General features: G+C 38.4%; 2 protein-coding genes across 2 annotated transcripts; both read right to left on the bottom strand.

Moving 5' to 3' along the window:
- Positions 1-156: 156 nt before the first annotated feature.
- Positions 157-5,212, bottom strand: LOC117505411. Its single transcript, XM_034165056.1, has 5 exons — positions 5,149-5,212; positions 4,284-4,628; positions 4,083-4,193; positions 351-397; positions 157-270 (listed from the first exon to the last, which is right to left on the bottom strand). The coding sequence occupies exons 1-5, from the start codon at positions 5,210-5,212 to the stop codon at positions 157-159; spliced, it is 681 nt and encodes a 226-aa protein (XP_034020947.1).
- A 4,737-nt stretch (positions 5,213-9,949) lies between these two features.
- Positions 9,950-13,357, bottom strand: si:dkey-165a24.9 (G-protein coupled receptor 4). The gene is made up of 3 exons (XM_034164433.1): positions 13,220-13,357; positions 12,364-13,136; positions 9,950-12,205 (listed from the first exon to the last, which is right to left on the bottom strand). Exons 2-3 carry the CDS (start codon positions 12,942-12,944, stop codon positions 11,749-11,751), a joined length of 1,038 nt encoding a protein of 345 aa, XP_034020324.1. The 5' UTR covers positions 12,945-13,136; positions 13,220-13,357; the 3' UTR covers positions 9,950-11,748.
- Between the last annotated feature and the right edge of the window lie 1,071 nt (positions 13,358-14,428).

The raw sequence follows: 14,428 nt of genomic DNA, 5'->3' as shown, positions 1-14,428 counted from the left end.
TGGCATTATCGTCTTTGTGTGAACAGTTGGTTGCATTTATTTACATTTTGTAAAAAACATGCAGGCATTATTTGAAAGATAAGGATGAGTTTTTTTGTTTTTTTTTAAATGTTGCTGTTTTTTTTATGAAAGGAAAAACTTCATTTGTTCCTGGTTTTACAGTCTCACTCCAGAGTAGACTGAGTCCTTTTCTGACCTTGTCGCTCTCTTGAACTTACTTTTTGTTTTGAATTCCAGTGCTGCATACTGCAAGGTATCAGAGTCTGTGCCCTGCTGGAGAAAACGGTGCAAAATTGTTAAACGGTGTCTGCATGTAAAAGTAATGTTAGGAAGATTTTTTTGGCACTAACCTGATTGTCTCTAGTGTATTCTGGTGACCTTGGAGTGGGTTGTAGCCCTTAAAAAAAACCCACCAACAACAACAACAAAAAAACACCATTGGATTTTGTTTTAAGCTACAAACTATATTTGTAATTGACAATCCCCCATGATCAACGATGCTGTTCCCAATGTCAGCTGGTGTTTAGTACCTTGAGTGTGGGAATATTTTTTCCTGGATATTTTGCAGATGATGCAGGTGAAAATGACATTTATCATCACAGATGCAAGCAGAGCTGCAATCAGGCAACATATCAACACAGAAGGAGCGCGGTCGCCTTGTTCCCTTGTGGAAACACGTCAAGTAAAGTACGAATCGTAATACATTTTGTACAAATAGTGTAAATGACACGTAAAAAATTGGAATTCTTTGTAAAGGTGTGCCAGATCAAATTGTGAAAAACAAATTACCTTAATGACAGCACTTCATTTTAGTGTCCTTTTGTGATATTTAGGTTGAAAACCAAGTTTTTTTTAATGTTAGAAGAGTTGTTTATTAGTTGGCTTAAAAATAATTTTATATGCGTGTTAAATATTAAAATAATAACTACTGGATAAACATTTAGGTCAATATTTCAATATTTTATTACAGAAAATAAAAGATATGTCTGGGTTGGTTGCATGGAAAAATCTTATCATGTACATCATGGAAATTAAGAACAGGTGTGGTTGAAGTAGGCATGTCGCTTGAAATTATCTGGCCAGTTTCTATCATTTCCTATCCTTAGGTCTAGTGACTACCAAGGCCACTGTTGCTTTTCCAGAAAGTGGTAGTGTTCAAAGGTGCCACACAAGTCTATATTATTTTAAGTAAACCAAACAAAAGTTGTTCTTTTTTCCACCAAAATTACATTTAGCCAACATTTATTTATTTTTCCTTATTAAATGCCCTTTTAATTTGGTGAGTTACAAGAGACTTTTGTTTTAAATCTATTCATTCACTTACTGCGTTTTCTAAAGCCTAGGAATGTCAGTATTGCTATAAAATCCTTGTAAACATATAAAATTAAATATTTTATTTTATTTTGTTTGTATGGCCGTAGCAGATGGTCACCCCATTCAGTCTGGTCTGACTCTGTGGGAGTTTTTCCTTACCGCTTTTATAAATGTGCCTGCTCATGCGTTGAGTAAGGGTGAGCCTTTGCTTGCTTTTAGTCTGTTGAGATTATTTATATTATAATTTTGGTGCTGTATAAATAAATTGAATCAAATTAGATTTCTTGGTAGACGTGAATAGAAACTAATCATATAGTAAGAACAATTCAAATCTGACCTTTCAACATACATTAAAGAGCTCTATAGTACACTATATCGTTCAGATTTATAAATCTGAACGTTATAGTGCATCTGGAAAGTATTCACAGCGCTGCACTTTTTCCACATTTTGTTATGTTACAGCCTTATTTCAAAATAGATGAAGTTAATTTTTTCCCTAAAAATTCTATGCACCAAGAAATTACATGAACATATGTATTCACAGAGATGTTTCTGCAGATTATTGAAGTACACCTGGGCTAAATTCAGTTGATTGGACATGATCTGGAAAGGTACACACCTGTCTATAATGTCCTACATTTGACAGTGCATGTCAGAGCAAAAACCAAACATGAAGTCAAAGGAATTGTCTATAGACCTCTGAGACAGGATTGTCTAGAGGCACAAATCTGGGGAAGGACACAGAAACATTTCTGCTGCTTTGATGGTCCCAATGAGCACAGTGGCCTCCATCATCCATAAATGGAAGAAGTTCAGATCCACCAAGACTCTTCCTAGAACTGGCCCCCCGTCTAAACTGAGCGATCTTGGGAAAGGGGCCTTAGTCAGGGAGATGACCAAGAAGGACAACCATCTCTGCAGTAATCCACCAAACAGGCCTGTATGGTAGAGTGGTCAGACAGAAGCCACCCCTTAGTAAAAGGTCCATGGTAGCCTGTATGGAGTTTGCCAAAAGGCACCTGAAGGACTCTCAGACGATGAGAAACAAAATTCGTTGGTCTGATGAGACAAAGAATGAACTATTTGGCATGAATGCCACGTGTCATGTTTGGAGGAAACCAGGCACCATCCCTACAGTGAAGCATGGTGGTGACAGCATCATGCTGTGGGGATGTTTTTCAGTGGCACAAACTGAGAGACTAGTCAGGATTGAGGGAAAGATGAATGCAGCAATGTACAGAGACATCCTGGATGAAAACCTGCTCCAGAGCACTCTTGACCTCAGACTGGGGTGACAGTTCATCTTTCAGCAGGACAATGACCCTAAGCACACAGCCAAGATATCAAAGGAGCGGCTTCAGGACAACTCTGTGAATGTCCTTGAGTGGTCCAGCCAGAGGCCAGACCTGAATCCGACTGAACATCTCTGGAGAGATCTGAAAATGGCTGTGCACTGACGCTCCACATCCAACCCGATGGAACTTGAGAGGTGCTGCAAAGAGGAATGGACCAAACTACCCAAAGATAGGTGCACCAAGCTTGTGACAACATATTCAAGAAGTCTTGAGACTGTAATTGCTGCCAAAGGTGCATCAACCAAGTATTGAGCAAAGGATGTAAATACTTATGTACATGTGATTTCTTAGTTTTTTTTATTTTTAATAAATTAGCAAAAAAAAAAAAAAAAACTTTTTCATGTTGTCATTATGGGGTCCTGTGAGAAGAATTTTGAGTGGAAAGTAATTAATTTCATCCATTCTGGAATATGGCTGTAATATAACAAAATGTGGAAAAAGTGTAGCGCTGTGAAAACTTTCCAGAAGCATTGTTTAAGAGTAATCAGGCCAATGCTTTATACATCATAAAAAAATTCTAAACACTTACATATTTTGCTAATATCTATCTATCTATCTATCTATCTATCTATCTATCTATCTATCTATCTATCTATCTATCTATCTATCTATCTATCTATCTATCTATCTATCTATCTATCTATCTATCTATCTATCTATCTATCTATCTATCTATCTATCTATCTATCTATCTATCTATATATATATATAGATAGATAGATAGATAGATAGATAGATAGATAGATATATATATATATATATATATATATAGATATATAGATATATAGATATATATAGATATATAGATATAGATATATATATATATATAGATATATATATATATATATATATATATATATATATATATATATAGATAGATATAGATATAGATATATATATATATATATATAGATATAGATATATATATATAGATATAGATATATATATAGATATATATAGATATATATCAACACGATATTGTTATTTCTAATATAGTTAAGGTGAAAGAGTCCCCTGTGTGCTCTTCGTTGACAATATAGTAGTTTAATTTACATTGTTTGGATAGTTTGAATTAACCAAAGCCATTGTGACTGAGTTTTATTTGCCTGTAGAAAACTGGACCATGTTAATCCTACTTTGTCTTCTGTGAAATGACTTCAACTCTGGATTCAAAGCAAATTTTAAGATGTTGCTTTTCACTTTTAAGCTTTTTTTTTTTCTTTTGTCACCATCTTATCTTAAAGAACCTTTAATTTTATACATGTCTGACAACCTCAGCAAGAATCTACGTATTTTCCCCCAAATAAATTAAAAACTATTTAATTGAAACACTTTTTAACATTACTAGAAAATGTGTTCTATGAAGTAATTTCTTATTAATATACATTGAAAATGTTGAGTATAATTTCTCACCTGTAACATCCACCTTTGTTCCTTGGCCAAACACTATCATCCCATATGAAGCCACGGCACAGTAGTACGTTCCGGCATCGGGCTGTTGCAGGAAAGACTTGATGTTGGACTCTGGAGATTGAACCAAGGGTAGAAAGTGTTACAGTGAGGAAACAAAGGAGAGAAAGGTCATCAAAAGTTAAAATAATTAATACTGCATACCCTTTTGAATTAGAAGTGTTCCATTGATGAACTGAGTCTGACAAATAATAGTTTGTGCGCAGTAGTACGCGGCTGAATCAGAGTCCTTGGTGTTGGAAATCTTCAGGTGGTAGGACCCAGCTCCTGTTGACACTGATAGCCATTTATTTTGGAATTCATTGTGGAATTCATCGTGAAATGTGTTGGAGTTGGGGTCAGATTTGTAGTAGGTGGATATGAGTCGAGGTTGCTCCCCTGGAATCTGCTTGTACCAGGACAAATAGGTGGCAACGGTCTGGGAGAAACACAGCAAAGTCACATTGTCTCCAAGGTTGGCGTGGAGCAGATAATACGGCTCGGCGCCATCTAAAAGACACATGAAGGTGAATTGGTTTAAAGATGTTACAGCATAATATTTAAAAAGCCAAAACGCAGTGACTTACAGTGTTTGAAGAGAAGAATCGAGAGCACATACAGGCTGAGCATCCTTCACCTGATCCTGTCATCCCCGTTACTGCACATGTCGAGGTGCCAGAGAACAAACTAACATCATCAGCGGAAATAAAAGTAAGCCTCTCCAACCTTGGTGGGTGTCAACACTTGTACAACAAGGAAGTGAAAGGTCCAAATTCTGCACTTTATACTGACTTTTGACTTTTCATCTCTGCCAGTGGCTGGAAACTGCAGAATGTTGCCCACAGCCCAAATAGCTTGTTTTAATTGGGCATACAATGTCAAAAAAGGTTTCGCAACTGTGTTTTTCTGTTGAGTGCATGTGATATTTCTTGGTGGCTTTGTGTCTCGGTTCGGTATTTTTCCGTAATGATATGTGGATTAGATTTGCATATCTTCTTGCCTTCACTGTTAGAACATTATAGCAACTCACCCAACAGGACATCAAAGTCCACAGCAATGTCAATCAGTAACACATCGATGCTTTTAAGACACATGGAAACATACTATGTACACGGGGGTGTTGCTACAGGGTGTGTAAACTAGGCTATTGTGTAGGGGTCCAAGATGGATTAGATTATTAGATTACATACTCCACAGTAACAGTAGTTTTGTGAGAACTCCCTTAAATGTTATGATCCACTATGAACATCCTAGAAGAGTACAACACGTAGTCAAAAATTCTCATTTACCACCATTGTCTTACACATATAGTATAGAGTCTCACTGCTGTTTAACACATGCAATATTTTTTATCAAGTTGTGATCTCCTACAATGCATTAAAATAGTTTTAAACTTGCCATAATTGCTGTGACAATAACAGATTTCTATCCCTTGTTGGTAATAACTTTTGATTGAATTATCTCTTGGCCAATTTCTACAAAAAAGAAAAAGAAAGAAAACAGAAGACAAAAAGTGCAAGTTGTTATCAAAAATTTCAGTCTCCTTCAGCATCGTACACAGGCATTTAATCACTAAAAACTATGTGACAAATTTTAAGAATTTTCAAACAAGTTTCTAAACTGGTTTAAGTAACATACTGGTATCTTATTTGTACACTCTAAGAAATAAAATGTTGAATTTAATTGATAAAGTTAAGGTAAGTTTTTCCACATAACATTGTCAATTAAGTGCAAAACAATATTGTAGTTGAAATTAATGAAATCAAATGAAACATTATTACTTAAATCCCTAAAATTAACAATTGCAAGTATATTGAAAATAACAGTATTAATTATATTTAAAACCCCTGTGTTTCATTTCGTAGAGTGATAGGCGCCTGTAAAGCAGCAACAGTATGTGTTATGTGAACTTTAATACTCTTTTAGCATTCATGTTGGTTTAAAAACAAATGGCAAATTGCTTAAAAGTTGAATCTCAAATTGGCCAAATTTGAAGTAAACTAGAAAAATTTTCATGCTTATTTTTAAAGCAAATACTTTATATTTACTGTAATTAACTAATCAATACAGCCATTCCATCCATTTGTCATTAACTAGTTACCAGATTAACTGCAGCCTTATTGTGTCATGCTGGTTTCAATACACCCACTGTCAACATTCACACTCATTTTAAACAAGTGTCAAATTGCTTTAAATTTGAATTTGAACTTGGCCAAATTTCAAGTAAACTAGTTTTTACAAATAAGATGAGAATTAAGAAAAATTTAAATGTGTATTTTTTTTTATTATTTCTTCAATGAACTAATCAAGCCAGTCAATTCATTTGTCATTGGTTTTCAAATTACGTTTATTAATTAATTATTTTATTTTTTATGTGTTTATATATGGCAGAATCCATGGTGCATGTACAGTATTATATGTTTGGTTTAATCAATGATCTATTGATAATGGCAAATATGGTAAAGATGGTATTAGCTTTCTGCTTTTACAGTATTTCAGCAATACCATATTTCATGACACTACACTACGAGAAAACTACTATGTGAAAAATAATATGGCAGGGGTGTTATAAACAGTACTTGAATAATTGTAGTTGGTTGGGGTGAAATGTAGAAATGTATAAGTATAAATTAGAAGAACGTAAGTAAGGTCCCTCAAACTCTCAGATATAGCTGACCCCAAGAAATTTTGCAAACACTTTATGTAAAATTCCATCATTATTAATCATGTCTTTTTTGGATTTAGTAACTTTTTTACATTGTATAAATTCTAACAAAGTCTGTTTTAGGATTTTCCTTTGATTTCATTCTATACTTATACTGAATGAAAGTTTTATTTCGGACATGAAAAACAAAACAAATGAAGAAGAACAAGAACAAACATAGAAAAGCAACAAATTTTACACCTTTGATTTAAATATACTTGTGAAAAATGTTGCTTATAGCACCACCTAGAGGAGTATTAAGGTTATGATATTATACGCTGTAAAGAGAAAGACATGGAAATCCCCTTCAATCTTTCACCAGTCTCATCTCATCTTCAAGCGTTTATCCGGGATTGGGATTGGGCAGCACGGTGGCTTTGTGGTTAGCACTGTTGCCTCACAGCAAGAAGGTGATCTGTTCAATTCCCACCTGTCGCCTTTCTGTGTGGAGTTTGCATGTTCTCCCCGCGTTTGCGTGGGTTTCCTCACACATTTAAAGAGATCTCGATGTCAGTGGGACTAACCTGGTTAAATAAAGTTTAAATTAATCAGGTTGTGGGGCTTTGATGAATATTCATTTTAAACATTTCAATAATTTTCTTGTGTGTGTGTGCACTTATTGTCATGACAATTCAGGACATTTTTATGATAACACACCTTCAATATTTTCCATGTCCTCATTTTTCAGAGCGCTCTAAAGCATTATAGACCAAAAATCTCTGATGTCCTAAAATATCACAATTTTTGGTAAATAAGTGCGTAAGTGTGTTTTTCGTTTTTGCTCTTCCTCAATTTCACAGTCTACTGGCCAGTTTTGGAATTTAACACACTTTTCACACTTTCAGTGGGATGTTATTGTACTCAAAAGTCACATGAACCTGACAGTGTGTTGTGTGGGCCGCCAGAAGAGGAGGTACTGCTGGCCCACCACCAGAGGGCGCCCTGCCTGAAGTGCGGGCTTCAGGCACAAGAGGGCGCTGCCGCCACGGACACAGCCGGGGGTGACAGCTGTCACTCATTCATGCTTCATCATCTCACTCCATAAAACCCGGACGTCATCTCCACCTCATCGCCGAGATATCGTCAAACCGTTCAGGTAGTATTCTCAGCCTTGAAAGGGAACTGTGTATCAGTCTGAACTCTTTTTTGCAGCCGCTTTCCTGTGGTGTTCCGTGTCTGTGTGACCGGCGTTCGGTGTGTCCAGCAACGGCTCCGCTGCACACCTCTACCAGATAAGTGGGTAGACAGGAGCTGCACGAGTGTGTGTTAGAGGTGGAGGTGGCATTCCCACCGTTGTTGCTACTGGGTGTGCACACACCCATATCTTATTGTCTCTGCTCCCTGCTAGCAGTACCAGATCCGACCTTCGAAGACGGTGGCCACCTGGGGACTCGGGACTTGGCGGCTCCAGTATTCTCCGGGTTCGGTGGCGGAGGAAATCGTGTGGTTCCGGTTCATCTCAGGACAGACGTCTTCTATCCTCGAGCCTGCCCACACGTCACCCTTGTGATTGACTGTTAAATTTCACATTCCTCTGTGTTGTGCTCATTCACAACAGTAAAGTGTTCCTATTTGACTCTTTCATTGTCCGTTCATTTGCGCCCCCTGTTGTGGGTCCGTGTCACTACACTTTCACAACACAGTGTCCCATATGTAGCATAAAAAATCAAGTTTGACCGAAATACAGCCCTAGCCTAAAATGCAACAAATGGAGATATTACTGGAAGCATGGGTCAGAATGGGTTTGGTTCCCAGGCCTCTAGGACGCTAGGAAAGGCATGTTCCCATTTTTCACATTTCTGTCGTATGTCCTGATATGTCATGAAAACGTGTGTGTGTGTGTGTGTGTGTGTGTCTGAGAGAGAGAGATTTCTTGGTATTTCTACAAAACTTTAATCTTATCTTTCACCATGTGACATCTTGCCTTGATCTTTTGGTAGCAAATGCTCATGTCAGTTTCAGGAAACATAATCACTGATCAGATTCTGAATGTAAGCAACAGTGAAGAGTTAGAAACTTGAAATTTAAACAGATGAGGTGTAATATATGATCTCTTGGATGTCGTGATTATCAAACATTTTAAGTTATTTAACAATAGTTGTTCTCATTGAAATGTTCTAGGTTTTATTTCTTTTTCCAGCAATGGACTTGAAATGATAAAAACAAGGAATTACTGTATTATTGTGAATATGGCTTTGTTTTTTCTTCTTGGACATTAATCTGAAAAAAGCAGGTCATATTACATTCGGGGCCTAGAATTTTGCATGCCATAGACATCTGAAACAGTAGGTGGCACCAAATACCACTGAATTTAATATGACTACCCAGACTGACCCACCCCTCTAACTACCTTTCAGTGCTGGAAAGATGGAGAGACACAGTGATCCTGAACAAAGTGTGCTCAAAAGTTAGGTTCATTAACCTGCAGCTGAGTGGAAGTTATGAAGCAATTTCAAGCTCATGGTGATAAATACCACAGGGTTATCAAACTACTCTCAAGCAGCCAAGAAATATGGTTTGAAAGTATAATGTTAGAAGTTGGTGAACCCATATAACTGACCCCCCCCCCCCCCCAAAAAAAATGCTAACAGTCCCAAAAGCTTCTCATGGTTCTAAAAGCAGTAGCGTCAGTACATAGTTGTCAAAAGAAATAAGAGATTACCCATAAAATATGCTTTAATTATCATTATTTCAAATAAAAAACATTTATTTAAAAAGAGATTTTGTATGTGTTCAGCTGTCCGGATTTGTGCAGTAACATTATACAATCCCTAGGAGCAGTGATGGAAAATGTTCTGACAGAGGATTTGGTGGAGCTGGTGCAGCACCGCAGCACTGTTCACAACTCTAGTGGTGTCAGCAAGAAGAACAATTCTCTTCAAAACGTGTGTTTGAAGGTGGAGGAAGAAGCGCACGAGTGTGGTTGTCCTCAATCTATGAGCAACTAATCATTCTCTTCACATTTCAAACATTTTATTTGCTTTAATATCTAAAAGTTAACTCATTCTAGGGAAAAAACAACCAATAAGAAGTCCAGTGCTGTAGTTAATTTTAAATAACCTGGGTGACCGAGAACTTTCATCGACACCCTCAATAAATGTTTTTAATACTTTTATAAACAGTAAAAGACAGTCATAGGGGTTTTTAGTGACATCCTTAATCAGTTTATGACTTGTCAACATGTTTATTTTAGGTGGTTATGAATGTCTATGTAACAATAAACATGATTATTATGCTGTTAATGCATATAGTCTTATTAAAACATAACGTACATATGCACTTTAGTACAACTTAACTAATGCGTATTAATACAATGCATTTCTAAACTTTCTTTTGCATTGTGAGATTGTGCTCAATCTTATCAGAATACGTAACAGTTTAAATGTTGATACTGACCACGATCCACATTTGGCTTCTGGATCATGTTTTTTTTATTTTCCAAAGTGATGTAGACTTCTTTTTTTTTTTTTTTTTTTAAACATACTATAATTTTAGCATTGTTTATTATCTATTTGTTCCCCAACTCATCCCAGATCCGGGGGTCAATTTTCACCAGAACTGCTATATGAATGAAGGTCATCCCTGCAATTACCCATAAAGGATTTGTTTTGGCAAAAGTCAAGGTTGATGGGGTCAAAGATCAGTCAAAAAAAAAAAAAAAAAAAAATTCCAACAAATGTGGCGCACATACGTAGGTGGATGAATTACTCAGGCGAGTGCAAATTTGCCAAGGGTCAATCCTTGGAATCAAGGTCATTGGGTTTATTTAATTTTTCATTTTCACTCTAATTTGCACCAAACATGACACACACACACACACACACACACACACACACACACACACACACACACACACACACACACACACACACACACACACACACACACACACACACACACACACACACACAAGGGTGGGTTCTGGAATTCCCCAAACAAGGCCAAACATAATGGAGGTCCACCATTGAGGTCAAGGTCTTGACTGTCTGCAGATTTGTTGTCCTAGTCTTCCCAAGTCCTTTGACTGAATAATACCAAACATGGTATGTGGATGAAGATGGACCCAGGAAGGGTTAAATTTGGCAGTGGTCAATGAATCAAAGTGGATTGTGGGACTACACTGGTATGGTCAGTCAAAGGTCAATTATTAGGATGACAGTCAACGTCATTGGGGTCAAGATCTTTGAGGTCAACGGTCATATTTTCACCATGCAATGAATTATATGGTTTACCACGACATACTATCCTAAACAAAATGACCACATCTTTACTGATGCTACTTCCTGTATCTATCTGCCAATGCTCTTAGCATCTTCGTATCCACAGGTACTGTTGTCTACAGTAATTTCCACTTATTTCTCAAAAACTAATACATTGGCCTTGATGAAACCAATCAGTTATACATATTCAGTAACAATCAACAAGTGACATTTTGTGCAGTTCCTAAGAATAGTCTGAATTTGTCGGAATGAAAGGAAGTGATGGTAATAAAAGAATACAAAAATGTAATAATTGCCATTCTACCTTAAAGATTCCAGGGTTGTTCAGGCTCGACGAGGTGTTGCACTTTCAGGTTTTTTTTTTCAAATATTTTACAGCAAATGTGATGAAAAAGAGCTTTGTAGGATACAAATATCAAACAGTTTATTTTCATGTTATGATCTAATCAAACAAATGTTTGGATTACATTCCCAATTCTTTATTTGTTTTGAGATAAGAGAAATTTATTGTTACAAATCTACCAGGGATGAAAAGTGTTTTTCAGACAATTTAAAGCTATAATATCTTGTTTGTTATAAGCAACTTAACAATGTAAGTTGCTGTAATTTGTGGTTTCTTTGCCACAGACCAATTCTAGTTTTTGGAAGGTCACACTGAAAATAACAAACACACTAGAGTTTCCAGTGCAGGGAACAGTTTCTTTAACTAAACACCAGGAGCTGCTATGTCCACGATTTTTTCCAGTTTATAAGGTACAGATTTATTTTGTCCAGTTCCACTCTGGATGACTGAGTGAGGTCTGGGGGTGAAAGCCCGTTGTTTACGGGTCCTGTCCACATTCCCCAAGCAGGGCAGGGACCTCTGCAGCTCTAGACGAGCATCGGGACACACAAAGATATAGAAGACTGGATCCAGTAGAGTGTTGAGGCTGGTCAAACCATAGCACAGGCGATAGACAAGGAAGATAGAGCGCTCCATTCCACAGGGTTCATCCGTCAGTAGTAAGAACACGAACCTGTACCCACCTACCAGATGGTAGGGTCCGAACACCACGATGAAATTAACAGTGATGATGACCAGGATGCCCACGATCTTGTGCCGCTCATGGTCAGAGACAGAAGGTGATCGTCGGAGGGTCACACCAATGTGGGCTGAAGTGTAACTGAGGGATGGAAGCAGAAACAGATAAGATTGTGGACAGAGAGGGTGGGCTACATTTGCCATGTAAACATTGCCGATAAATCTAATCAGATTTTAATCGTAACCAAAGCTATTTTCTACTTTGTATTGGAAGAAAAGCTTCCATATGATCAAACTCACCCAAGTATGGTGCATGGCAACATGAAACCGAGGACCACCGTTGCAATCTTGAATTGGGCGAATCTGGTACTGACTGGGTACTGCTCCAGACACAGCAGCCTGTCGGAATCAAACACCGACGGCAGCAGACCACATAGGCAGAACAGGAAGGTGAATAACCACACCGCTACCCCCGACACCGCTGCTACTTTCACCGTCCGCACTCGGCGGCTGCTCAGCGGATACACGATGGCCAGACAGCGATCCAGCGCTATCAGGCATAGGAACATGACACTGGCATAGACGTTTACATAAAACACGTAACCCACCAGCTCGCACGCCAGCTGTCCATAAGGCCAATGGTGGCCACCCTGGAGGTAAAGGATCCACATTGGAAGCGTGAGCAGCTGGAGGAGGTCGGACAGCAGGAGGTTGAGGATGTAGACCAGTTGGCAGCCTCCCCCACCTGAGCGACCCAGCTGGTACAGTCCCCATAGAGACAACAAGTTGCTGGGGAGACCCAAAGAGAAGATCAGACCATAGATGCAGGTCAGGCCAACCGTATCTGTGTCCATGGGGAGGTTGCAGCTGTTGTTGGACATGTCTCTGTTGGTCAAACACTTGACATTGGAATCCAGACTTGACTTCAGGCATAACCATTCATTCACACAAAGAAAGCACAAAAACGTTCAGACTGTGTTTTCAGTGATTTGTCCGTTGTCAGGGAGCATCAGATTTGGATTTCCTGCTGTAAGACAACCAGCATTCAAGACAGCCAAGATCCATCAGGAAATCTGAAAAACAGTTCAGAGAAAGGTTCAGTTTTAAAATCACCCATTCGTGCAAAGTAAAATTGTGTGGAGCACTCATTACCCACCTCTCAAGGCCACAAAACGTCTGCTGTCTGCTTTGCAGCCAGGTGACTCAAAGAAATGTTGGGAACACGGTGTCTCGAGCAAGCCTTGCCCATTCTGTGATCGTTTCCTCCACAGGAAGCCTGCTTCTTTAGCATTAAAAGCAACATCCTGAAGCAGAGAATGCTTCTGTATCCCAGAACACAAATGCTCTTGCTCTCTGTGACGCCCTCGTTCTTATTCCTGTCTTGGACAGGATGATTAAACTGGACAAAGCCAGTTTAAGTTGCTTTCCACTAATGCCTTTAGATTGTTGACATTTAATGCACGAACCCTTCTGTTAGACTATATTAAAACATTTTTTTCCTCTTTGATTTTTGTTTTTAGCACCAAAACAGCATTTTTATTCAACATCAGTTAATCCATCCATTATTCTAACAATTAAACCAGGGTCAGGCCATGGCGGCAGTTGGTTAGAAACATATTGTTACAATGTGGCTCATGATGATTGCCATTGGGTGTGGATGTTGCCATTGGGTGTGGATGTTGTGGATGTCTCCTGGTTTCTATGTGTTGTGACAAAGACCACAAGATGTTGGCAGATCTTTGAAGATTTCCAGATTGGTCACAGTCACTTGGGGCCACCTACCTCATGTTTCAATGCTTACCAGCAACTATACATGAACGGAGATGTTCATGTATTCAGTTCTTGTCCTTTCAGATTGAAGGATGCCTTGGAAGAGCTTATAAAGTCATGAGATTACTGGACAGAGGTGTTTGGAGATGACGATGATGATACCTTTGCAGGAGAACATAGGTGCAAGTCTTTAGTGTCCTGGTGCTTCCTGTCTGTGACACCTGTGCGCTAACTAGTGACCTCAGCCAGTATCTAGATATCTGGTGCTACATGTTTCTGCATCATCCAGCCTCCAGATGCCTCAGTTTTGAGGACTCCAGCAGCTGGAAAAGGCCAACAGGATGTCCATATTCCACCCAGTGGAATATGGTAGTATGGTTACTTTCCAGGGTTGCTTGCCATCTACAACCCAAGGTGACTCCTTAGTGTGGTGTGTGGCACCAGTGTGTATTCACAGACCTCACCTGAACAACTTGTGGATGAATTTGTGAAAATGTGATGGCCCTTTAAAGGAAGCACAACCACATCCTCAAACTCCTCCTGGGATTCCTGGGGATGCCCAAAGCATTCCCAGGCCAGATGGAATATATAAATC

This window comes from Thalassophryne amazonica, chromosome 23 (genome assembly GCF_902500255.1).
Source record: "Thalassophryne amazonica chromosome 23, fThaAma1.1, whole genome shotgun sequence".
In the NCBI taxonomy this organism is placed as follows: Eukaryota; Metazoa; Chordata; class Actinopteri; order Batrachoidiformes; family Batrachoididae; genus Thalassophryne; species Thalassophryne amazonica.
This window is presented reverse-complemented; position numbering and strand designations above follow the sequence as displayed.